Source organism: Passer domesticus, chromosome 5 (assembly GCF_036417665.1).
Source record: "Passer domesticus isolate bPasDom1 chromosome 5, bPasDom1.hap1, whole genome shotgun sequence".
In the NCBI taxonomy this organism is placed as follows: domain Eukaryota; kingdom Metazoa; phylum Chordata; class Aves; order Passeriformes; family Passeridae; genus Passer; species Passer domesticus.
In genome coordinates, this window is record NC_087478.1 from 12,118,752 (window position 1) to 12,145,674 (window position 26,923).

General features: G+C 43.5%; 1 protein-coding gene across 4 annotated transcripts in view; it reads left to right on the forward strand.

Annotated features, from left to right (window-relative positions):
* LHFPL3 (LHFPL tetraspan subfamily member 3) overlaps positions 1–26,923 on the forward strand; it is a 232,618-nt gene that overhangs the window by 186,158 nt on the left and 19,537 nt on the right. The window contains exons 3-4 of one of the 4 annotated variants that reach the window (XM_064421995.1): positions 12,214–12,241; positions 12,465–12,482. The exons of 1 other annotated variant lie outside the window; for it this stretch is intronic. In XM_064421995.1, coding sequence (XP_064278065.1) covers positions 12,214–12,230 — 17 coding nt within the window. In that variant the 3' untranslated portion in view covers positions 12,231–12,241; positions 12,465–12,482. Of the gene's footprint in view, positions 1–12,213; positions 12,262–12,464; positions 12,483–26,923 lie in introns of those variants that run through there. 2 more of the 4 variants (XM_064421994.1, XM_064421993.1) reach the window with 2 other exon arrangements.

Below are 26,923 nucleotides of genomic sequence, written 5' to 3' on the forward strand. Positions count from 1 at the left end.
GCTACAGGTGAAATCATACCCACCTTATTTTGAGCCTTTTAGCCCTGTTGCGTTCAATCCCACCATCGACTGAGTATTCTAAACATACTGGGAACCATTTGCTGGGTGCAAAGGGAGAGCCACAGCACAGCATTTCTAGTCCATGCTGCAGGACTGATGCACAGAGCTGGCACTGCTGAGCTCACCAACTAAGTGAGGGTGAAGCTTTCTAACAGGCATTTGAAGGATGTTGGTGCTCCACTGGGGAAAAAATAATTGTTTATCTCTGGAAGATGAAGAGAGAAAGAAAATGGAGTGAACATATTTTAGTGAAGAAAATGTGTTGAGTTTCAGGTAAAAAACTCTCTCAGGATGAGAACACAGGTTGTTCTCTTGAATGATCCCCCAGATGAAGGCAGCACCCGCTGGAGTTGTGTCAGCCTGGCTCGGTGCCCCGAGCCACCCATCCTGCCCAGGACAGGTGGGAGCTGATGTGGTCACCCCTGCAGTGCCCTACTGTCCCTCTGCTCTGGGAATAGTTTCAATGAGGACAGACAAGGAAGGGGTTCATTGTTCTGCAAGGCATTTTGGAAACTCAGCAAGCCAGGCTTTAGGACTGAATGCCAGTGCTGGTTTTGACGTGACTATCCTGCTGGAAGGGGAGAAAGAGCAAAGAGGCACACACCCCTGTGTGCCTCCAGATAGCTCAGACAAGGTCCCAGAGCTGAAGCTGGAAAAGATAACTGGATTTTAACACCACTCTTAAAATGTCACCCATTTGTGCCCTTGTTGGGATGGACTGAAATGTAGCATGTATTCAGGAAAATTCTCTCAGAAAAGCATTGAGACATCTTCATCAAGCACTGCAGACTCCTTGTCTTCTCTCAGCAGCTTGTTTTAAACCCTCATTATTAACATGTTTTGCCTAATTTCCACTCCAGATATATTTGGCTTCAGCTTTTAAGCATTCATCCTTTTCCACCAAAATAAAGAGCTCATTTGTCTCCGTGAAGAGTTTTTCTCTGTAATCAAGACTTTTCAATCTTTTTGATAACCCAGACAGACAGTGCTTTCTTAACCTCTCTCTCCCCATTAGGTGCTTTCTGTAGTCCTTGGCCCCCTTTTGCAGTTCTTCTCTGCCTCTTTCCCAGGTTTTCAGCATCCTCAGTGGATGCTAAGACCACAGATAGCAGTGTTGACCTCGGCTCCTGCCTCCATCTCAGCATCCCCTGTTTAGCCAGTCAAAGTCTCATTAACCTTCTGAGTTATTAGAGGACCTGAGTTTTTGTCTTCTTCTTTGGCCTCTAAAGCCTTTAGAGAAAAAACAGCACTTAACTAGAGCAGCTAGTATTTCTTTTTCTGTGGTTTTAACTCTCTATTTGGCCGTATTAAAAGCAGTGGATTTGTCTGACCAAGCAACAGGTCTCGTATCACTGCCTCCTCTTCATCTTTTAAACATGACATCGATTCTTGTGCAAGCTGCAGATTTTATCAGCCACGATCCAATGTAGCATCTGCACTGCTGATGAGCATTTTTAGGTCTAGGAACAACCTCTGTACATCCCTGCTAGGTACCCTGTGTTTAATGATGATGGCTTATTGCCAAATGGTGCTAGGGAAAGCAGTTCTTCACTTTTGTTTCCTGTGTGCTTTATTAAACCTACATAGTGCTCATGTTATGCCCTGGAATATCAAGTCAAACACCTTAGAAAGTCTTTTATTTTGCACATAAATTGCATAAGTTCATATTTTATGTAAGCTAACTTGAAATCTGGGGCAGTAGCAGAATGTTTGTCTACACTGCAGGCTTCACTCTCACTGTGTAAGTTTGGCAGCTGGAGGCAACCTCCAGCCATAATTTCCAAGAGCCCTGCACAAGCTTATTTACCCTGGCACCTCACCTGCCTCCTTAGCAGCACAGTTAAAAAGCCAGTTCAAGAGAGAAACCCTTTCACATCAATTGATTGAGAAAGTGATGGCAGTGTTTGAGAGAAACAAATGTAATTTGTTAATCAGCACTTTTCTGGCATTTATAAAGGCATTTACTCAATAATTCTCTTGTCCACACAGAGAGGACCTGCCTGTAGGAGATTTTTATTTAGGCCTGGACAGGAGACTTGGTGATCTCTGGGGAGTGTTCCCTCCTACCCAAAATCTTAGCACATCAGCAAAGGAGACAATCTTGGCTAAGAAAGAATACTCACCACAGACAAGATCAAGACTTCATCCCCTCCTGGCATTGCAGAGGTGTCCAGGGCAGTCCCAGCAGACTTTTCATCGTGACAGCCACCTAGAAACATTTAATGCAGTAGAAGGGAGGACAAACAATAACTGCCTTCCTGGAATACAAGAGTGGGAAACAGCAGGGGTCCACAGAAATGCTCTTGAGTAGAAGCTCTCCACCAACCAGGAAAGATGAGCATTTCCTCTGTGTTCCGTGCAGAGCTCAGCAGTCTTTCATTTCAAATGCCTCCTGGCCTCTGTCACAGGCAGTCTTTCTGCATTATATTGGCTTTCCTGGATCCCAAGCTTAGGAACCCATCTCTCTCCTCAAGCTGCAAGCTCCCTATATACATCCTGCTTTGTGACTGTTCAGGGCGGGTTAGATCCCTGAAAGGTGAGTGTTACAGCATCATGGCTTCATGCTATCACCACTTTGTGGATCTAACATTCTGGAGCACTCTGCATCTGCAAAGGAATGGTGGGATAGGTCTACATTGGTATCTAATTGTCAAGGATTTTATGACTGATTTTCACAATCAAAATCAAAAAAACAATCCAAATACCATTTATTTAATATTTCAGAACTACTATGACAGCCATAGGAAAGCTGATGAATTTTGTCTCCTCTTGGAGTCAGGAGCTCCCGAGGCAATGACACAGGTTCTCAAAAACTGCTGAACTGCTGTGCTGAAACTTTAAAGAAAAAAGTGCAACCTGAGGCAGAAAGAAGTCACAGAGCATTCCAGTGCAAATTATTAACATTGCAGGTATTTATTATTGACTGCAAACAGGAGTGTTCAAAGCACTCAGCAAATGGCACAGCCCCCAGCCTGGCACTCATGCAGCTGCCTCCCCATTGCCTGTGGTGGGGCTGGGCAGGGCTCCTCCAACACCCCACTGCTCCTTGTGCTTGCTGGCTGTCAGCCATTGCCTTCTGATGATAAAGCATATTTTAGGAATCCTTTTGTTTAAAGCAGCTGTTAAGGTTGCAGAACTAACTGGCTTGCTGCAAAGAAATAGGTGAAGTCTATACCTAAGGCATTCCCACTGAGCTAGATGCATTTTTTCTTTGGGTTCCTTTGAAATCTTCCTCTTTAATAGCAGAATTTCAGACTAATAGTTCTTCCTTTTTCAGCCTTTCCTGCTGGAATAAGGAGTTTTCTTCCTCCCCATTCTGTCAGCAATGTGGTGGCTGGAGGGAGGAATGCAGCACACGAGACTGGCATAGGTCAATCTTTTCAAAAGGGCTTTTGGGAGACCTGGTTTCAACTGACTTTCAGGAAGAGAATGTCCGACAAAACCAATTCCTGTGCTGAGAAGTGTAATGCACCCAATGTCATTAGGTATTTTTGAGAAACAGGGTCCCAGCTTTTAGCAGAAGGCAAGGCTCAGCTCCTCCATCCTGTGTGACCTTCCCCACCCAGCTCCATGGTGACCCCCAGCCTACGTGTCTGTGTTGAAGGATGGTCCCAGTGCCCCACAGCCAGGGTTTCTCTCCTCATTGCTGTGGCTGTGCTGTACTGACTGGTTGCCAGCCCAGCTGTGCTGGGGTGACCTTTACTGCCCTGCACTGTGGAAGCTGTTCCACTTTTTATAAATACCTCAAAGTTCACTGCATGAGGGGACTGCAACTAGGGCTTCCTCCCTCTGATGCAAGGAGTAGGAGCAGCTGCTTTGAGTTAGACCCTTTTGTCTGCCACCACTGGCTGTTACAAAGAATGATATTTTCCTTCCCCCCTGCACACAGGTGGTACTTGGGCTATCGTTCCTCTGAATGCTTTATGTTGCAATTTTACCTTTGAAATATGCACCTTTTAGAAGCCACTCTAAATTCTGATTATATCTCTGTTTCTCCTGAGGAGATAAGGGAGCACACTACTTGTGTCCAAATTACAGAGTTAGCTACCTAGGTGCAACACACATGCCAAGTGGGATGAATAGTGGGAAGAGGAGCACGCCAGCAGTCCACAGTCATTGCTGTATATTTTACTCCTTGCATTGTTAGTATATTAAGTTGCTTCTTGCAGAGAGCAGGAATGCCCCTGGAAAAAAATGCAAGGAGGGAGCAGAAGTAGCTGTGGCAGAGCTGGCTTCTGCCAGCTCTTTAGACTCAGCACCCATTCCTGTCTGTGCAGACCTGCAGTTTGAGGGCAGCTGTAGCTGCTCACCTCAGGGCTGAGTTTGGGTGACTGCCTTTGAATGTTCCTGAGGATTGCCTACCACATTTGCTAATGATAAGTGCTCAGTGTGGGAGAATTTACAGGCATGAGGTTGCTGCAAGCAGACAAGGAGCTTGGCTGTGATCAGAGGGAGGTGCTCTTCTCTTGATTTCTGGGTCCCTTGGTCCATGCAGCAAGAGGCTGGTGTCAGACAGTGCTGGCAGCTCCAGCTTCTGCCAAAGACAGCAGAAAGAATCTGGTGGTGCTCCAAAATACAAAACACTGGAAGGATGTTCAAAGAACCTCGAATGGCACGGGGAAGACTCACCCAGTGCAGAGGCACCCTCTGTGGGCTGTGCCATCCAGAGGAGAAGGACCACAACAGTAGTGCCAGCTTGAAGGCATCTGTTCCCATGGGGTGAAAACTCCCTTGCTGTTAATTACAGGGGTCCTGGTATTACAGTTACATATGAAATTTATCCAATATGCATCTTTAAGAGTTTATCTTGATCCTTCCTGGCTGTGACTTCTGATTTATACTAGTTTGAGATCTGAATCTGACACCTTATCTAGTGTGCTGCATACCAATGGTTAGGAAACCTAATTTGTCCTAGAATAGCCTGGTTTTGCAAGAGGACATTGCACTGAGAGCCTTTTCTTGTATAATAATTTTGCTTTAGAAACTGATTACTCATGGTTCCTATCAGATCTGAATTGCAGATATCTGGGGAAGTGTAGCACTGGGATATTTTAGATTGAAATCACTTTGCTATCTGTTCTACTACAGCTCTCTTCCAAAGTAGGCTTTATGTTATAAATTACTTTATAGATTTGTAAAGCATGACATAGAAACATTATACACCCTGTGAGTGCTTTAAAATTAATTTGTTCTTGAGCGTGTCCATGTATGAATGAATTTGACATAAGCTTTTCAATTTTATGCTTCACTACAGAAAGTGCACACAGTACCAACTGTAAATCAACTGCCACACTTACTGAAATAACTACTCAGCTATGAAAAGAGAGCCTGCCCAATATTTAAAGAAGATTTAGATACAAAAATAATAATGTGTGCAAGAGGGTTGGCATACTACCTTGGGACTTTCAAATCTAAACCAGTGAGATTAGTAAGGTAACCTCAGTGTGCAGATCCAAGGGCTGGACAGAGAGACCAGGAATTGAAGGAAGGTAGCTGAGATCTCATTATTGTCATTCCTTGAGCTGAATGACTCACAAGGATTCACCAGCACCTCTCCTATGTGTGCAGGTAAAGATCACATGCATGGACTGTCACAGAAAGTGGGATTTTCAATGTGCATGATTGATGTTCAGAAGGGGTGCACAGCATTTAAAAACAGCATTTTTCATTCTTTTATAATTTAAAAGTGCAATTTTGGATCACAACAATTCTTTATGAACAAATTCAGCAATAGTGGTTCCAGCCCTCCCTTACCTGGAGAAAGGAGCCCCCACACCCCTGCTCCAGGGCAGCTGCTGCTCATCCAGGACATACTGGGGAATGTGGCTGAAACCTGTTCTTTCAGTGGCATCTAATTCAATGTAAATGGCTTCACTGGCCTTTGCCACCAAGCTAAACCTGATGGTGCTGTGTCTCAGCCATAGGTTGTACCAGACAGAAAACTCACTCAAATACGTGCTCTGCTCTGCTTAACTGCTGAGCATTTGTACAGTTGCAATGAAAAGTAAAATAGTCACAGCAGGAGAGCTGGAGAACATCTTATTTCAGGTGACCTCTGGCTGGAGCTAGAGAACATCTCTAGTAAAAGAAGGGCTTTGGCTCAAATCTCTGCGTGTAGAAGAGAGGGTTTTGACCTCAGTGAACATCTTTTCCTTTGAAAGCCAGGTCAGGGAATAATAGCTGCCATGCCTTATTCTTCCACTTTGTGATGCCAGGCTTTTTTTCCTCTACTTTTATACCATGTCCCTCAAATCATGTATTTTGCTGGTCTGAAATTAATTTTTTCAGAATTGCTTTTCAAAAGGCTGACAGAAATCAGCCTTTTTTTGTCTGTTTCTGCTACTGACCAAAAAAAATCAGTGATTCTTACAGCTGCCATGCTGAGAACTCTCAGCTCATGCTGCTGTGCTGAGTCTAGGGAGACCCAAAAAAAAAGCAGCAACCTAATAGAGGAAGAAACTAAAAGATACCTCACCCAACTGCCTGAGATATAGGTATTGAAATTCCTGTTGACTGTAGTGATTCAGCAAAGAAATCTTTGTCCTGTATCCTACAGGGAAGTTTACTATATAAAACATACACCTCAGAAGCAAAACCAAGCCTTTTGATGGGTGAAATAACTTGAGGAACAGACTTTTAAAAATCATGCATTTATGGTAATAACATAAAGGGATGAAAATTGAAGGTGCAATTAAACAGATTAAGCCCAAACTTTGTTGCTTCTCTGAGAAAACAGTGAAAATAAGCTTCAGTTGGAAAAACAAGTAAGGAGAATGGTTTTTATTTTCAACTGGATGTTATATGCTGTGTTCTTAAAATAACAGGAACAACATGATGCTTTTAAATAGCTTAGGTAAGGGAGGTTCCAGCACCCCTGCATTGTGTGACTTACAAGCAATCATTGACACGTTTTGCAGACAAAAGAGCTACTCAAATGAAAGTATTACTAGTAGTAATACTGAGTTCCTACTGAAAACCACAAAATATTTTTTATACGGGCAAGTACTAATATAACTACAAGTTATTCTAGTATAAATCTAATATTTACAATACTAGCTGCCTGCATAAAAATTGTTGTTGGGTTTTTAGATGTTTCTTTTTTTCCAAAGTCAATAGGGAAAACTTTTCTCCAAGTGTTTTTATTAAATAATATTACAGAACTACTTTTCAGCTCAGCCTTGCTATTAATTCTCCCCAGAATGCTCTGGGATCTGGGAGGTACTCAAAGCCTCATTGCCCAGTGCTCTGATGGCAGCAATGCAGAAACCAAGTCAGGGCTCTCTCTCCTTCTCTTGCTCACCCCTTTCTAGTCAGTGTGTGAGAAGGAGAAAAATGCCTCCTCCTCCTCCTCCTTGCAGGCTCCAGCAGTGAAGGTGCGTCTGGCTCTGGAGTCCAGGTCTCCATCCAGCAAAGCTTTTAAGCACACAGTTAATCCATCCCCATCTAGAAAAGTGCAGCTGCATTTGGCCAAGGAAGGCCCCGGAGCACAGGCCAGCCAAGGGACCTTGGTGAGTGCTTTGGTGAGCAGGGACAGGCCGCTGAGAGGGACCACACAAAGGCAACAGCAAAAAGGAGCAGAGGGCAGCTGCAGGGGTATTGGGGAAGAAGGGGCAAGGAGAGCTGAGTCAGGCCATGACTCAGAAAAGCTCATTCCAATTTCAGTGCCTTTGTTGACTCTGGTGTCACCTTTTCCAAGTCACTTCACTGTGCCATTAGAGTTAATAGCAGTCTCTTTGACAATATCCTTCTGAGATTAACACAAACCAATGGCACATTGTGAAAGCCAAATGTTAATGACGACATCTTTTGTGAAATCACCTAGTTTCAGAGGTAATTTCCATTATCTCTCTAGAACTTGCCAAAAGTTCTTGATTCTGACCTTGGGGACACATCTGTGACCTCATGTCTTCCACTGCTTCACACTTCTGTAGTCAGGATCCCACTAGGTCAGGCACAAGGAAAGAAACACAAGTCAGGATAAAATGCTCAGACTAATTATCCAAACATCCTGGCAGATTTAAGAGCAGCCAAGGGAAAGTAACTCACAGCCCCTCTGCTTGTGGAAGGCTACATATGCCACATTCATCAATGGCCACAGGGAAAAGAGCAGCTTTCAGGCAAGTTAGTTTCAAGAATGAGAATAACTGAGTGTCTGGGAAGGAGGGTGAGATTTTGGTTGCTGGGAGTAAAAAATTAACTCAATAAATAAAAAGCCAGACCAACTGAGGACCCCGTTTTCAAGAGGCTCTTCACACTGCCTGGGAGCAAACCCCAGCTCAGCTGAAGAGCAGGGCACAAATCCAGATGTCCATGCTCAGAGTAGTCCCCAACATGCCATGACAGCCTCTTACCTTTGGTACTTGTGCTGTTAATTTACTGGAACTTTTGAAGCACAGGATGAAAATGTCTCTGATGATCTCAAATGGAAAGCCCTTCTTCAACAAAATGCTTCACAGGAAATTTTCTTTTTGGAGAAGTGCATACCAAAAAAAGTGCTAAAGACTGCATTGTTCAAGACAAATCTAAGAGTTGCTGTCATCTAAAATAAGCAGCCAGTGCACTTTGATGTACGGCAGAAACTTTTTGGATGTTACAAAAATAGCCCTTTTTGTTAATCTGACAGGTCCAGCCTCCTGGAGGTGCACAAAGCCTTAGCACAAGCAAAGCTTTCTGATGTCTTGCTGAGTCACTACAGCACCAGCTCCTGACACAAAGCCTTCTTCTAAATGTGCCCTGTAGGCTTCTCTAATTGCTGTGATGTACAAAATACAGCATGTGAGAATGATACAGGTTACAGAGGCTGAAAAATTATGTTTAATTATAAGCTACAAAATCTCAGCATCATAAAGATTGTTTCTGTTAGTGATCTGACAAGGCTTCTTATATCTTACTGCAAGATGTCTGTGGCTTTAACCCATCAAGGACTTTAATTTTCCCTCAAAAATAGGAGAATTTCATCCCAAGAAAAAAATTATTTTTTTTACTAAATAAATGCTTAACCTAATGCTTTCTCCCTATTATTTCATAAACACCTTGAGATTATAGAGGCTCAGCTAGCTTAGTGAAGAGGAATTTCATGTGATCCTGGGAATACAGCCATGGCATTAGTTATTCTTCTTTTCTATTGTATTAGGCTTTTTGTAAATAAGCTTCATGATTAATGAATGGAGACTAATTAAGAAGAAAGGACATGCTTTACTGTACTATTAAAACCTGTTTATTGCCATAGGCAAGATGTCATCAGTATTTCTAGCTGAAAATTACTACTTGTGATATACATCATGCAGAATTTTACTGTAACCATTAAAAAAAAGCTAAAATAATATTTTATCACTGGGTACAAACAACCATATGCAGATTTAAAACTATGTAACCAAATGCATAATAAATCAATGTATATGATACTTTGGAAGAAAGGCATTACAATGAACTTGATTATTTCACAGATCTTTCAAAAGACAGAGGAATCTCTTTAAACTACCTCCAGAGCAAGGCTACTCTATACATCTAAATAAGACCAGTCAAGTGCTAATATCAGTTGTTTCACTGCAAATATGTACTTTCTTTATTGTCTTTAACAGATTTCCCTAATTTCACAGTGGTAACAAAACAGTTACCACTGCCCCAAACAGCTGATTTATATGCCAAATAGCATGGTGGAGTAAATGCCACTTAGGACCAGTTCTATCAACTTTGTTCGTACAAACAATTACATTGATTTAAATAGAATCAATCAAGTCAGCAGGATCCAACATCTACATTAGCAAAAGGAGCAGCACTGCAGGAGGAAGCAGCTTGTGCTGGGGGCCCAAAGGCCGTGCCAGCAGCGTGGTGGAGAGACAGTGTCATGCCAGCCAAGCTCCTGCTCGGCCCCACAGCTGCCCATCAGCAGCTGGAGCGAGCACAGTGACTGGGAAATTCACTTCAGAAACATTGTCCCAGTCCCAGCTGAACCAAGGACGTGGGCACATCCCTAGGTGGCTCAAGTCTGCCAGCGTCTCACATGCATCCCCATGGTTTAGCAGACAGAAGCTGCTCTGAGTCTTCTCCATGGAAGGAGAAGGGTTCCAGGGTTCCAAGGAAGGGACTGCACATCCCCTGTGCTGAGGGGGCAGCACAGACTGTGTGTCCTGCAGGCTGGACAGGCAGGGAGATCCTCGGGTGATGCCAGGGAAAGCTCAGGGGAAAGGGAGAGCATGAGGTGCATGGGAACCTTCATCAGTGCTTGAATGTAAAATTGGTTTTCCAAGGATAATTCCCAAGTGTATCCAATTGGTGTCATGCTGCTGAATTTAACGCTGCCACCTAATCTGCACAAAAAAATCTGCATCAGTTCCACTGAACCAGGATGTGCCAGAGGAGGCAGGGAGCCAAGCATGATTACATCGCTACAAATTCCTGATCATTTGCTCTCACAGTGCACAAGGACCAAAATAAAATAGGGGAATAGGAAAATGATATCCCTATTACTTGCTTAATAAGATACTTTACCTCATACTCCCCAGCATTTTAAATGAGACAGCTGCCTTGCTTTGTATCTCAGTACTCATCCAGTGTACCCTTCAGCACCTCTATTTGTTCTATTTTTCATTGCTGAAATAATGATAGAGATAAGCCAATGGAGGCACTCCAGTACCAGTATGCAAAATCACAGCTTCCAAGACAGACAGAAATAAAATTCTTTTTTTAAAAAAAATGTACGTACACACATACGCAGATTTTTTTCATTTTTTTTCCTTACTGCCTACTGTGAATCTTCAGAAAAGTCAATATGTTGATTATTTTCAGCAGGGACATGCCAATCACATAACCAATACATTTACATATTTCCAGCTACTGTATGTAATTTCTCTTCTGTATTTTGCAGTTCTTCTGCAAACATTAGGCCCAGCTAGAAAATACAGCTCTGGTGGTAGTTTGGCTCTTTGTGATTTATATGTTACACCCACAGTAAAGTCCTTAAATTCTTTCCAAAATAGTTGTCAAGTGATAGTGGAACCATTGGTCTCTGTTCTTAGTGAAGAAATTATTGTTTTGAGATAGTGTGTCAAATTCTGTCTATATGAGTATCTCCTTTCAGGCTCCCCTTGAATAGCAGAAGTTTAGGCCAATTGATTACCCTGCCACTCTCCCAGGAGATAATTGTTTTCTCCATCTTGTTAGGGATTTTTAGCTGTTCAGTACTGTAAAGTCTAGATGTGCAAGTACTTTTTTTCTTTGTACAAATCCTTCAGCTTTCAGGTGACTTAGTATGTGCCCTCATCAGACATGAAAGGCTTATGCACTGTGCAAAGTACTGTAAATTCACCACAAATCACAGGAGTAATTACAGGAGATGACTGAAGATCCTTTGAGATCCAAAATACTGTTGGGTTCCCCTGGGCTTTCTCAGGGTAGCATGGGCACAAGATCTCACCAGAGGGGGCTTCTCTGGGTGCATGATTAAAAGCACATGGCTAACCTTAATATTTAAGCCAATAGGAAAGTTTGTGCATATAAAAGGATTTGGTAGGCTGTGTCTTTCAAATGGTACCTATGATTTTGAAAGTATAATCAAAACTGAAGAGCAATGTATCAACAAATTCTTGATTTATCACTTTTATTTCATTACTGTAATTTCTCACCTAGAATAAAGACTTCTACAGAACTTTCCATATTGAGATGAGAACTGATACAGTTTTATCTTTGGTCTAATTCATTGTAATGATTTGTAGGCATTTGTTTTTTAATTTTGCATCTTTATTCAAATATTTTTGAAGCAGACAGATTAACACAGTGTTTAAAATTGCTTACTGATCAAAAGATATTACTGAGTGTTTTGATTCTGACATGACAGTAAAAAAATTAATCTTACTGACACCAAAATTATTTACTTGTTTATGTGTTTATTTATGTTCTGTCACTACTTCTTCCTCTGTTAATCCCAGTTTGTTGTTTTTTTGGGTTTTTTTCATTTTCCTCCTTAGTAATCCATTCAATCACTTACCTGGCTTTCAGAAAGTTCCCTGTCTGGATAAGTTAAGGTAGAAGCCTGAACCATTTACACTCTCCACACTACATCCAATGAAGAGTTGTTTACAAATTATACTGTGATGTGCAAGATCTCACTTGATTATACCTTAACTATTCTGTTTTTCCCTCCCTACCTCACAGATGATGGAAATGCTTAAAACAAGTTCAGGTAGTGTGACACAGACTAACGTAAGTGTGAGCATGGCATCCAGGGGACAAGCTGTGAAATGTCTGCGTGCTTCTGCCAAAATGCCCTGCATGGCTTTCTGCTGTTGTCTCGTGTTTCTGATGTTAGGCAGCATGTTCAGCAACATGTGAGCGTTTCATTTGACATTGATATTCCAGCTCAGCTTTGGTTTTGTGCAGTCTTAATATTCTGCCTTTTTTGGTAGCTTGTGGCAGCTGCTAGTGGCAATTCTGCAAGCTGTGTGTGTCGTTCCTAGTGACCCTCAGAGGTACCTGCTAGGATCAGGACCCCCCTGGACATGGCTGTTTGGAAATCTGTGGTAGAGGTGTGGAAGTGTGCAGTTCAGATGGGTCAGGAGCAGAACCAGCCCTGCTGTGCCTGCTGGTGGAAAGCAGCAGCTCCCACTTTGCCTCCTCTGGGAGCTGAGCCTGCTCCTGGTGCAGCTGGCTGAGGAGGACAGCTCTGCTACTGCCAGTGCTTTGTGACTTTCCTGTTGTCAAACTCTTGCTTCATGTGGCAGATGACACATCGGAATTACAAATGTTGTTTGCACAGTCTCTGTTTAAAAAAGACTTTTGCTATGAGCAAATACAATGTTTTCCTGTGTTTATATAGTCCTTCTAATCTTAGTGTATGTAAAGCTTATGAAGGTGAGACTAATCACAGCAGCTTGAAACATAACTTACCCACATGGGTCTTGTGGTGCTGCCTGGTATGGGGAGGCAGAACTGTTATTCCCTTCCTGGTTTCTTTTCTCACAGGATTTTCATTCATATTTTAAGCGTGCTGGTGGGGTTTTTTTGTCATGAGTCTGGTCAAATATTGACCAGGTTACCCAGCAAGGTAGTATCGTCTCATCCTTGGAGATCCTCAGAACTTGACTGGACGTGATCCTGAGCAACCTGCTCTGTTTGGACCTTGAGAAGGGAATTGGAATACGTGAAGTCCCTTTCTGCTTAGAGTTGTCCATGATTCTACAGTTTTGTGATTGTACAGGTGTGGAGTGAAACCACCAAAATAGCTTTAAAGCCATCATTCAAAACCACATCACCAGAGATCATTGTTCTGGTGACTGGTCTACTTTCCTGGATAATAAAATGGAGTTTGTTGATCAGTATACCCAGTTCAACCACCTGCAACTGAGCTTACACAGATAGATAGTTGTTGTTTTCTTATTGTGCAACAAAAAATACGTATTGAATAGCATGTGTAGTGTGAGATCAAGATGACTTATCAGAAACACCTCTACTTTTGAATTATTGGAGCTATGCCAGCTGACACTGCCAGCTGTCTACATGATGTTTTTACAACTCTTCTCAAGTTTCCCATGTAAGATCCCTACCTCTGTTCCTAAGACATTAATGATTAGACTGTCAGAGCTGAGAAAATCCACCTACTGAGCAAGGTCACCTTCGCTGTTCTCAGCAAGAAAGGAAAATGCCAGGCTAACAAGGCTCAGGAAGTCCTAATTAACGTCAATGGCAAACTCAAAGCCAGAGAAAAATAGGGCTGGCAAAACAATTCTCTCTAGAGCTAAGATTTAATTTTTTTTTAGCCATTGTAAAAGAAGCCTGGAAGCTGTATTTTCAAATATGGTTAGTGCTGGGGATGGGTTGCAGAAAAGAAAGGGAATCAATAAGGGGTTTGTGATTTCCTGCCTCCTTCTCCTCAGTGAGTTCCTGCCAGCAGCCAGAGCTCTGAGACTCAGCTGAGGCCCTGAGGCAGGAGTGCTGTACATCTCTGTTCCCACCTGCCAAAAAGTCACCATGCTCCTTCTTCAGTTTGCTCCCAAAACAATGTGTCTCCTTAGGGATGCTGGAGCCATGACATACACAGGGCTTGGCCACCCCACAACCTCCCACCTCCTCCCCTTGCTGCCAGAAGACCCAACTTCCCTCATCCTACACAGCACAAAAAAAAAAAAAAAAAAAAGGCCAATATCTACCCACAGTTTTTGGGTGAATGGGTGTCCACAGACCATATTTTATAGAACACAACCCACAGATCTGCCTCTAGCACCACTTAAGGATCCTGAATTTGTCTTTGAGTCTTGTGAAATACTCCATCTTCCCCCAAAGCACCCTATTAAGCATTCCTGCTCTCATTTTCTTCCCCCTAAATTAGTTCTTAGTTCAAAATTCAGATTCCCTGAATTGGGCTGATCCTCTTGATTGCCACCTGTCTCCTCTCAATGCTCTGACCCTCATTGCAGGCTTGATGGAACCAGCTGTCTCTCAGACACCTTATCTGGCAGAGAGCTGCCAAGTCCTGCAATGTTTCAGCCTATTCATCTGCCCTACAAGAGCATTAAGCAAAAGTCAAAGCTCTCTGAAAGGGCCACTGCCTGGCTCACCTGCCTACTGTTGAGTTGCCTCTGTAACCCTGCACCACAGAGCTAGGCATGCCTTCATTCTCCTCTTATGTCCTCATCCCTGGCTGTCCTTTGCTGCTAGATACTTATGCTGGGCTCTGCAGGGTCTTCTGTCCTGACATTTCCATTTGACCCACCCCTCACTCAAGCTGCAGTTGCAGTGCCACCCCTGGGGCTCTGGGAGCCATCCTTAACAAGAAGGGTAACACAACACTTCCTCCTCTGCCCCCACCTGCTGTGCTCAGCCATGTGCTGATCCTCCCCAGCACTGCCAACTTTGAACTCAAAGTCATATTATTCAGGGAGCAAACAAGTATCTCTGTGTTTATCACTGGCATAGTGTGTAGGCACAGCTCTCTCTTCCCTGAGGCTGATTTTGCTCACAGCCCAAAGGAATGGTTCTTTTTAACCTCAAGCAGAAGCACACTCTCTCATTCACTGCTGAAAGTGTGGTTATAACTCAAGCAAGGAGTGCACTCTTGGGCAGAATCGCTACCCCATCCAGCATATTAATGTGGCTACAAGGGATGTGGAGGAGCTTTATGCATATGGGGACTTGAGACTGAGCCCAGCAAAGCACTTTGTTTCCTGGAAGTGCATAAGGAGCCCTAACAAATGCAGCAGGATGATCCATGGTCTGAGAGGTATGCTCTTATCTAAGTGCTTTTCTGGCTGAGGGCCGCACACCAACTTGCTCCTGAGAGCCCATGGGACAGCTGGGAAGGCAAACTCTGCCCACTGGAATACCAATGCCCCTCAAAGACTATCCTGATGTGTGAAAATTGCAAGGTCTTTATCAAAGACATCGAAAAGCTCTGCAGACCTCAAGCCTCCTTCCTTCAACAGAGAGTTTTAATCCTTCAGTAGGGCTGGCCAGCCTTTCTGTATGATGTGTCCCCAAAATGCCAGCATTTCCCTATGTCCAACAGCCACCAGACAGACCATGAAGATCTGAAGAAGGACAAAGACCTTGGGGCTGTTCACAGACAAGAGCAGAGTCCCTCTCCAACAGTTGCTATGGAAAATAGCTTGGCCCCAAATCCAGCCCTACCATAGAGAATCCAGGGTCAGGTGGATGCTGTCAGTGCCATGGGGACCACAGTGCTTGGAAACCACAGATGAGCTACTCATCAAACATAGCCAAAGGATTGGGAATTATCCAGTGTTAAGGGTTGGATTTGCTGTAAATTTTAGGCTTCCTTCATGGCTTCTGATGTGACGTCCCCTCTCTGCATCCAGAGCACACAAAGAATACAACAGGCAGAAACCCAGACAGAGCAGTAGCCTCTCACAACCTGGCAATACATTAAACTGGCAAGTTATTCTACCTGAGTTGAGCTAGAGCAGGCTGATGCTCCTGCACACACTGCCTTACCTGTCTTCCTGATGCACAGCTACTTTGGATTTTCCAGTCATTCGACATACTCATCTGTAAGAACATTTTCTTATTTCTTAAGATACATTCCTCTTTTGTAGTCATATTGACAATCATGCTAGCAACATGAGACTTCAAGCACTCATCTACTCAATCACAGCAATTTCAGCAGCAAATGATCCTCTGAAATTCAGACTAGAGACAAAAAAGGCTCTCTAATGGTGCTCATGGAATCAGCTTTTTCTCACTACAGATTTCTGTTTCATATCAAAATGTGCACTGAAAAATATACCTCTTGTTCTAGGAACCCATCTCTAACAGACTTGAAGTGGTATAAAGGATAATTAATAGGTTAGACTCATCTCTAACCTCTGTGACACAATTACAAACATTGCAAAATCCAAGAATATTCTCCTGTTGACAAATCTATCTGTCATTAATTTTGGTCCTTGCTAGAGAGGCAAGTGGGGTTAAAGACCAGGAGAGCATATACCTTTGCAACTCCTTTTGTCAGCCACCAAAAAATAATAAAGTAGGGAGGTTTTTTTCTTTTTGTTCATTTTGTAACTGACTTGGGATACCCAAAGCACCACTATGTGGATGTCGAGGAAATGTAGAAAAAAACAGTTTCACTGGAATGAAGACATAGAGCTGTCCTCAGTCTATTATATATTAAGGGGAGGGCAGTCATTCTCTAGAATGCCTGAAGCCAGCTCTGAAGGTAGAGCTCATATATTCTCAGAGGTGTTGAACTCAGATCCACTTTGAGGGGGAGAAAATATTGCCTTTATCCAGTTCATGCCAGAAGAGATCTCAAGAAGTAAATCAAAGGACACTAGGGACAAATCTTTGATAAAAGCATATCAAAACTTTGTTTAATTTGTTTGCACTACTGTTGTAAAGCAGACTCACCAGAGACAATATGATCTACAAATGGAATATGTTACTAAATCAGGACACAACTTACTGGAAGGATGAGTAATGATTTCATCTAAGTCATTACATCTTCCTATCAATAGCATATCTCTGGGGGGAACATGCTCACCTCCAGCTGGATATCATATAATCCCTGTAGGAGAGACTTCAGGTGCCTGACTCAAGGCCATGACACACCAAACCATCCAAAAAAACTGTGGGGCAGATGGTCCCTTGTTGTGATGAGATGTGGATAGAGATGTACACTTTGTGATATGTTCAATATCCAGCACATAATCCCTTCAGTGTGTAAAACTTGCTTCTGCCCAGGTATGTGGGAAAGGGCCACTTGTTAGGACAGCAGAGAAAGAGGGTGATTCCCCTGGAAATAGGCATGACCACAGACTCTGTGACCTCTGAGTGTGACACACACCTATGGGATTGCTGTGCCTTTCAGACTGGACCAAGATAGCAGGTGGTTCTGCACATGAACACCTCCATCCTGCTAAACTTGCAGAGCAAAGTTTATCTAAATCTCAAAAAAAAGTTTATCTAAAATCCTCAAATGCTGCCCAGGCAGCTTCTCTGAACAGAGCAGGATTAATGGGTTAGTGCTTGGACTCAATGGTCTTAGAAGACTTTTCTAATTATTTTAATGATTCTGTGATTCTAAGAGTACGTGTGTATGGGGGCTGCACAGGGTGAAATATCAGAATCACAGAATGGGTAATGCTGGGAGGGACCGCAGTGGGGCATCTGGTCCAACCTCCCTCTCCAAGCTCTAGCTACAACTGAACCCTTTATCTTACTTCACCTGCCTACCCTGTACTGGTAAACCTATTAGCTTCTGTATCCAGGCAGCACACACCCCCAGTGCTATTTTCAGCATTATCACCATCTTCTCTCTTCTCTCCAGACTGATGCTGTCATTTAATCCCACTGACATTCCCTCAAGAGCATCCTACAAAATTATCTATTACTATTTGTTCCCACAGTAGGGCCATGATAACTTCATCCTCAGTTTTCACAGCCTTCTCTGTTCTGGCCCTCTTGACGCTCACCTTGTCTTCCCTCAAAATGTCACAACTAAAATCAATTCCTAGCTTCAATTCTTTAGCAAATCGCACTAAATCCTTTCACTGTTTCACCTTCATCCTTTTTGTCAGATTTGTGGTCCAACCTCCCAAAGTTTTCCATGAAACTACTTCTATGGCTTTTCCTGCTTTTCTCCTCCTTTCTTCTGAGACGCTCATTTCCTTTTCCTCTTTGTGTTCTACCAGGCCCTGCAACACAAAACCTCCTCCCTGAGTGCCACCACAGGCAAGGTCAAATCATACCAGTTTCCAAGTTTTCCATAGGTTTTCTCAGAAAATAAGTCTTGTCTGTGTTATTTTCAAATCATCCCTTGATGTCTCACCCACAGCTCCTGCCTCTGGTGTTGAGGTGTTGCCTGCAATGAGACATGAGCAGTGACTCTCCTGCTCTGCACTCCTCTGCACGAGGTACAGGAGCTGGAGGAGGAATCCATGCCCTGCCCCTGCCCAAGTTAGCCTTGCTTGAACTCACCTCCAAATAAACAAGAGTCAGTCTTTGTCTGCCACTCATTTTTGTAGCACAGGATCTACAGCCCATCCTGAGTCAAGAACATCCTTCCTAGGAGGAGATCCAGCTGCTGCACGTTTCCTGCCTCCACTCTGTTTTTACAAATCAAGAGTATTTTAAATGCCTGTGAAAGACCTGGCATTGCATTAAAGTTACATTGATGAAAACTCCCTTTAGAAAGGAAACTATGATTGAGATTTGGGTAGGGAAAGTTCTGGCTATGTCTACACCCAGATTCATTTTTTTTTTCTTCCCCAGTGGAAAAATAAAGGAATGTGACATGAGGAGCACAAGGTACTGTCAGAGTAGAGTCTCTTGAGCAGAGGGCACCCTACCCTCCATCCAGAGGATATTCATTCACCTCTACCTTGTGTATGGTGCTCAGGCTGAGAATGAAACTTAAAAATATTTACCATATCCAAGCAGCTATTTCAGCTCTCTGACTTGCAGAAAATTATTTGCCTGTCAGAAGCCTCCTCTGGAGCAGTTTGTAATTAATAAATCCATTTTCATATTACTTAAAGACAACATTCATAACAGATTAGAAAGATCAGAGATGCCACAAAGATTTCTAAATAACAAGAATTAGTTGTGATTAAGTATATCACTGCAGAGTAACAAATAAACTTGTCAATTGCATATCAAAGTTAATAAACAAAAAAGGGGTACTGATGATTTAAGAAAGCATATACAAGAGAAATTCATTCAAGTCTGTAAAACAGAGTACTTGTAGGTAGCTGGCAATGTTTGGGTGACCTTTATTAGACTTAAAAGTTTAAGTTTTTAGAGCCTGGATATTCATGTGGGCTTTCTGTTGTTTGTTTTTGTTGTTGTTTTGGATTTTTTGTTGGGTTTTTGTTGTTATTTTTTGGGTTGTTGTTTTGGTTTGGTTTTGGTTTTGTTTTAAGATGAAGATGCTACAAAAATTGCATCCAAAATTAGAGGGCTTGAAAGGGCAAAATCCATTTTGCCAAAGTCACCCATAATGGAAAATCTTATCCTGCAGCTAAGATTGTCAAGTCAGTTGTAATAGGTTTTCAAAAATGTTGCAATATATGCACAAGTCATAACTTAACTGAATTCCTTGTAAATTCTATGACTAATTAATTAAAACTTGCATAAAATAATTTGATGCTCCATTCACATGCTTAGAATTTAATTAATTTGTAGGTTAAATGCTCCTAATAATAAATATTTCTCCACATTTATTATTCTCTTGGTCCAGAGCCTTGTAGCAGTGCACAGCTTTTCATCAGCTTTAAAGGCAACTCTGTCACTGACAATGGTAAAGTTTACTGAGCCCTACAAAAACTGTCTGCTTCACATAAGCTTTGATGAGCATGTTGTACAAACAGCAACAGGCAGTATTTATAGGCTGCCCACGTGAGGGAAAGCACAGGTAATGTTCAGACTGCTATGTAAAACCCAAAACCCAGGTAGCAACTCACCCTGCTGGCCTGGGGATTCACATGTGTGCAGTAAATAGCCAATGCCATTTCTGAGGTAGAACACCAAAAACAAACAAAAAAAAAATCATATTAATTGGCTGAATATAGCTCATCCTAGTGATGTGCTGGGCCCTACAGTGTCCTCTTCCTACCTGGTGGTTTAGGAGCTGTTTCTCTAATAAAATAATCCTAAAGATTTAATCCAGCCTTTTTCAGGAATGGTGAACTCAGCAAAATATGTTTTTAACCATTGTCTGATAGAACATGTTGGAAAAAAATAGTATTTTGCTCTGAAAAATAAAAAATTAGGGAACATATATTCCTTTGGGAGGATTTGATAAATTGTGTGCCATCATATAATAATACAGTTATATTTCTTGCTAAGCATAGCAGCTGTCTGGAGGAACCAAATTAGGTAACTTGGCCATTTACTCAGCTCGTTCAGTGATCCTCATTCCTATTTTTCCTCATCATCCATAAAGCACCAGAAGGTGCAGCAAACCATTTCCACAATTCTCAAAACATCTCTCTCTCTGCTTTAGAACAGGGCACACACAAGGTCACTGCAAACAACGCTGTTGAGATTGAGGGAACAGCCTTTTTTCCCTTCTAAACCTAAAGCCACACACACCACTTGAAAAATTAATGACTGACTGGGTGATTGTTGTCTCCTGGGGAGTTTGAAGTGAGGTCAGTGCTTATTCACCCTCAGGAGAGGGAGATGCTTTAATGGATGACACAGTGCCTCGGGCTGCAGCTTCAGGACACTCAGGCAGCCACATCCTGGGTGACCCAGACTTCACTTGCCTGCAGTTCCCCGTCTGGGATTTTATGTACTAAAAATGTTCACAAAGCAAATGGATATATTCATGGCAGAAAGACTTTCAGGACCCTTACGTGCAATGATGTCTGTTGGGCTCCCAAATCCCCCCCTTCAACCTGTTGGATGGTAGATAATTTTGAGGAAAGATCCCTATGGCTTTCCCTGCCCTGCCCTACATACCCATTGCTGGCCACTGCCAGAAAAAAGGTATGGACTGAGTAGACTTCTGGTCTGACCTTACATATGGAAGGTGAGAACTTTGTTTTCATACCTGCTCTTGGGGAATGCCTGTCTCCAGGCTCCTCTGGCTGCCCTGGAGCTGTTCCTTCACATGCCCCCAAGCTCCCCTCAGCCCTGTACTCACTACAGTATTTATACCATCACAGTGATGCCTCATCATGCTGCCCCAGCACAGAGCAGGAGCTCCCAGGGGTGTTGGCTCAGCACAACCTGCTCAGCTCACAAGCCAAGCCGAGGTCCCCCTCGCTCCCAACACTGTGTCACTTCTTTCTTGTGCAGCAGAGATCTCTGTTTTACTGACCTGCACAGAATTATTTGCTGGAGTTACAAAATATATGAGCTGATACAACAACCAGTTTCTACCAAGGCTGCTGGAAAAAAGGCTGTAACTTGCTGTAAGAGCCACCAGCTCTATCAGAAAACTGAAGGTTCCACATAAGGGAAGCATGACACGTAACCACTTAATAAAAACAACCCCAGCCCACCAGGGAACCAGCAAAATTTACAGGGATTGTGCTGGGAACACAAATCCAGCCCTCACGGTCAGCACAGAACTGTTAGCAAACACACAGAGCAGTTAATATTTTGAGGCTGTTCTAGCTTTATTTGTGTACCTTGATAGGTGACATTTCCAAGACACTATGAGACTCTGCAGATTTGGACCTATTATTAATAGTGAACATGCAGCTGAGCTGACATGGCAGAGAAATAAAGAAGTGAAGTTCACATAGTCATTTATGCAGGGAAGGTTATTCCCCAAAGTTTTTTAGCAGCCTTCCAGTCCCCTCCAACCAGAGACAAATGCCTGGTGCTAACACTACACAAAACAGATCTGTAAACCTACCCCTGACTTGACTAAGGATGCTTTTTCCCAAGACTATTTTCTCCTTTTTTTCTGTTATTGTAGCTAAATGTGGGTGGGAGTTTCCTCCTGGGTGATATTCCCAGCAGGTCCTAACCTCCTGTGGGGTTTTGTTCTTCAGTGGCTCACTGGCCATCTGGCTCTCAGGCACAGGGAAACCCATATGGTCTCCTTCCTGATGGCACTCCAAAATCCTGCTGGGCAATCATCACTGTCCCTTCTCCCAGGCAACCTGTGAATGGATGTGGGCAGGAAGAGAGCCAGAGCCAGACCTGCAAGGGCAAAAATGAAGACATTTGAAACACTGAAGTAGGAACTGGACAACAGGTTTCATCAAAATCACACCTGGAACTACTGGTGACTCAGGTGGATGTGCTGACAGTGGTTGTAAAGGGAGCTGAAAGGATGAATAGGTGCTCCTGAGACCCCTGCAGACCACTCAAGGGAGGGAAATCCCTGATGGCCACATATGGAAACAACCTGTGTGCTTGGAGCCCTGTTGCAAAAAGTACTGATGCCAAACTCTCCTCCCCAGCATTGTGCTTGCCCTCACCATCAGAAGCACAGGGAAAGCCCAGCAATTCTTAAAGCTGCTGTAATCCAGAAGGAGACAAATGGAGGGGGAAATGCACTAAACAGTTGTTTCAGCAGCTGATTGTTTTTGGTTTCTTAGCAACTGTGGGAAAAGAAGCTGCCTAAGATCTGAGCTGTCTGGTCAAATCCAGCAGGCATCCCTCTGTGGAGGACCTCCTCCTCTCTGCTCATCTGCACAGCTGGTGGGAAGCCTTCCCTAAACAGGGAGATAGCAAACAATTCACCAAAATAGGTGAACAGGCTTGTCCCCTTGTCCATCTCTCCACTGAGGGACAAGGGAACAAGCTGGCCATCACAGTCCTCAGTGTGGCTCCTCCAGAAGTGGAAAGGCTGTTTCAGATTAGACTGCTTTTCATTTTAAAGAGCATGGGAAAGATGAGGGAATTTTGCACTACCAGCTGCAGTCAATGATGCTCCCAAGGTGCACCCAAAAAAGGAACTGCAGGAGAGAAGTCAGGTTCTGCTGTGCCTCAGTGTCAGGGCCAGGCTGGAGGGGAGCAGAAGGACACTCCTGTGGCTCCAGCCATCAGCCACTCCAACCCTGCAAATGAGCCTGATGGCTTGGTGCAGGGCCCTCAGCTCCTCTCCTGGCAGTGCAGGTGGATCAGTTACAGCATCCTTCACAGGTCCTTTTGAGAGCACTGCTACTGAGTGCATGAAAAGCTGTTTATGGCTGTTTTCCCTGTGATCAGCAGTATCAGTCTCTTGCAAGTCCTTTGAGCAAATCCACAGAGAGAAAGGGCTGACTTCTGCCAAAGGGTTTCACATCTCCATGGGTGTTTGTTCTGGAGGTTTCAGCACTAGTGCAGGGTTTGTGTGGGTGTCTGTATTAGAGCAGCCATTTCATTGTTTTGGTTTTCAGGGACAGAGTTTAAATCATTTAAATTCATGCCTGTTACTGACATTCTGGCCATACTCATTGCTAATAGCTTATTTCCCTCCATACTAGCACTATCTCATTCATTCAGATATAAGTATGAGGATGTTGACCTGTAGTTAATCCTACACATCCCTGACTGTTAATTTAATGACTATTAAATATTAATGGGAGCAGAGAAGGGAAGTCAGATCACCTTTTCCACAGCTTAGTGCCCCTGTCACCAGGCTACAATGTCATCCTTGATCTTGCTTTTTATATTCTCTTTCTCCCCAGTTTCCTTTACAGGACAAAGAAAGATACATTTTAGAAAACGCTTTGTAGTCAAGCAGCTACTGCAAGGATTAGAGCTGCACCAGGATCTCCCATTTCTAGGCAGATGTTCAAATCACCATGCTGTTGGTTAAAAAAGGAGGTGTATTTTTTCCCTTGAATCTGGGAAAGGGCCTTTCACCCTGGCTCAGAATATGCCAGGGAATATGCTAAAGGAGGGGAGAATGCACAGACAGCCATGACCTAGATGCTCCTCCTGATGCTGTGCAAAAACTAATTCATTGTTCAGGGTGGGATGTGGAGGTGTCTGGTGGTTGCAGCCCTCCCCAGGGCAGGGAGCACCATGGATCTACCAGGCTGTTCCTGTGCACAGCCCTTTAAACAAAGTGCAGCCCAGTACTGAGGGTGCAGCCCGAGGCCCTGGTGCAAACCCTCATCAGTGCCACATGCCCTTTTATGTTCCCAGCCTGGTGGTGGGAAAACTCTCCTGACTAGTCTGGAGTACAGAAGTGAATCCCCCCTTCTAGAGGAGAGAGTTGAACATCACTTCTCAACCCCAGATGGGTACTACCATGTCAAGCATCATCACTTTTGGTCATGCTTCAGCACAGAAAGCCATGTTCCCTATGTGACCATCCACAGAGTGTTTAATTTACAAGCCTGTTATGTTTTCGGGCAGTAGGGACCAGGGATGGTGCTGTAGAGATCTTTTTTCTCTACATCTTCCCATGCCTTTTTTCCTCATGGTCTTTTCTTTTGCATCAGGCAGTTGTGACTGCATCCTTAAAACAACCATGTCTAACTGCTGGAGGTATTTGTCTGTGCTTAAATCCATGTGTCTTCATATGATTATATTTTTCTGATTATAAAGCTAATGAGATAAAGCAGAAATCAATCAAAGTAGCTGGGCTTGAAGTGCATTAATACTTAATACTACATTTTACTATTGTAATTATGATTTATTTACTTTTTAAATTGCTATCTGGTTTGCTTATCTCTATGAGAGACACTTCTCAAGAGATCTTTCTGACTATAGTGTTTTATTTTTACAGAAAAATGCAGACATTTAGTGAGATGGAAATTACTTCCTTATTATTTAAAATTAATTCAGCCTGTCAAAATGAGCTCATTGCCATGCACAGTGTTTCCTTTTTAATTCAGTCTCAGCCTTTCTAGAAATTGAAATTCTGTGCTGAGACAACATACATAGCAGACTTTTTATACATATTAAGCCCTACGTATTAGGCAGATTAAGGCCACATATACATTTTAGAATAGGATACATAATCATAAAACAAATTTTGCGGCAGGGATAAAAGAATGTCAGTTTTCCATTGGTCTTGTAAACTGCTTTGCTAGCCAGGAATGAAGCTGCAAGAATGCCTGATGGGAATAAAAGGGACTCTCCTGCCTGCTCCTTTAGGACCCTAACTTTTGCTAAATCAGGACAAAAGTAGAGGAAATATTTGCATATAAATAATTAGGATGCCGGTGCTCCCTTCTTTTCTCTTCTTGGAATAAAAAAGAAGAGAATAGAAAGCAGAAAAGGACAGAGGAGATTGAAACCTGTGATGGGTATAGGAAAAGATAACCTTAATAAATGGGAGAAAATTGCCTGTCACCTGCAAAGGGAGCAATGGAAATAAGGGGGGAAGGGAGACAAGTTTCTGACAGTAGCATCCCACAGGAGTTTCTTCAGGATGAGGAATCGATTAGGAAAGGGAGAGAGAGAAGAGAAGGTAGCTTTAAAAGATCTTCATACTTCCCACTGTGTCCTCTGAGCCACTCTGAGTTCCCACTGCACTCCCTCCTCACAGAAGCTGCATGGGCTTGTGGCAGAGGTGCAGTCCTCTGGAAACAGCCCAGTGTGTGAGGAAACATCCCAGTGACTCACCTGCACTGGGCTGGTGTCCTGCTCACACCCCCTGGAAAGAGAACAGCAGGAAATGAAGAGTTTGGAATGGAGGGAGCAATCAAGGAAAACTGTTGCTGGGGAAGGAGCCTGGAAAGATTGCCATTCCCATATGACCGTGGAAATCATTTTTGCATTCACCAACTGAATTTAAAAAGTAGTTAAATAATTTCAATAGGTTTGGGCAAGACATTCAGTGTCACTCCTATCTCCAAGAGGGATGATGTGGGGAGCAGCACACATGGCAGTGTTACCTCAGTCCCTGGGTAAGTCATGGAGTAAATAATCCTGGAAATCATTCCCAAACACAAAGGACAAGAAGCTGATAAGACATAATCAGCCTGGACTTACAAAGGGGAAATCACACCTGAGAAAACCTGAAAACTTTGTACAGCAGCACGACTGCCTCAGTGGTCACAGGGTGGCATTGTTCATCTTGACTTTAGCAGGGATTTTGAGTGCTTGCTATAACTTCACAAACAAGGTGATGAAGGGCTAAGTAACTAGACAGTGAGGTGAACTAAACACTGGCTGAAGTGTCAGGTTAAAGGGCTGTGGTCAGTGGCACAAAGTCCAGCTGGATGATACAGCAGATAAAAAACTGGGAGAAGTGTTGAAGCAGCAGAGGGTTATGCTGCTATCCAGAGGGACTTCAACAGATTGAAGAAATGGGTGGATAGGAACCACGTGAAGATGGGATAACCCCAGTCCTGCACCTGGAGAGGAACAAGCCCACACACCTGAATACACTGGGGGGCACCCAGCTGGAAAGCAGCTCGATAGGAAAGGACCTGGGTTTCTAGAGACACCAGGATGGCTGTGGGCTAATGATGTGCCCTTGTGCCAAACCCATTCAGGATCCTCCATCAGCACTGGTGACACCTGCAGTGCTGTGCCCTGTGTCGGGCTCCTCAGTGCAAGAGAGAAGTGGACACACTGGAGAGAGCCCAGTGAAGAGCCAACAGAATGCTGAAGGGACTGGAGCAACTCTGCTGTGAGAAAAGGAGTAAAGAGCTGGTGCTGCTCAGCCTGGAATGGAGCAGGCTCAATAGGGACCTTGTGAGTGTGTACAAACACCTGATGGGGCCCAGTAAAGAAGACAGAACCAGGTTTTACTTGGTGGAGCCTGGGCACTGCATAAGACACAACAGACACTAATTGGCATGCAGGAAATTACATTTAAACTTTGAAAAACCCACTTTTTTTACAGCAAGCACTGTCAAACACTGGAGCAGGCTGCCAGAGAGGTGCTAGAGTCTCCATCACTGGACCTGGCTGGCCATGACCCTGAGTGCCCTGCTCCAGCTGACCCTCTGAACAGGGGGCTGGAGCAGGCACCCCAGAGGTGCCTGCTGAGCTCTGCAGCTTTCTG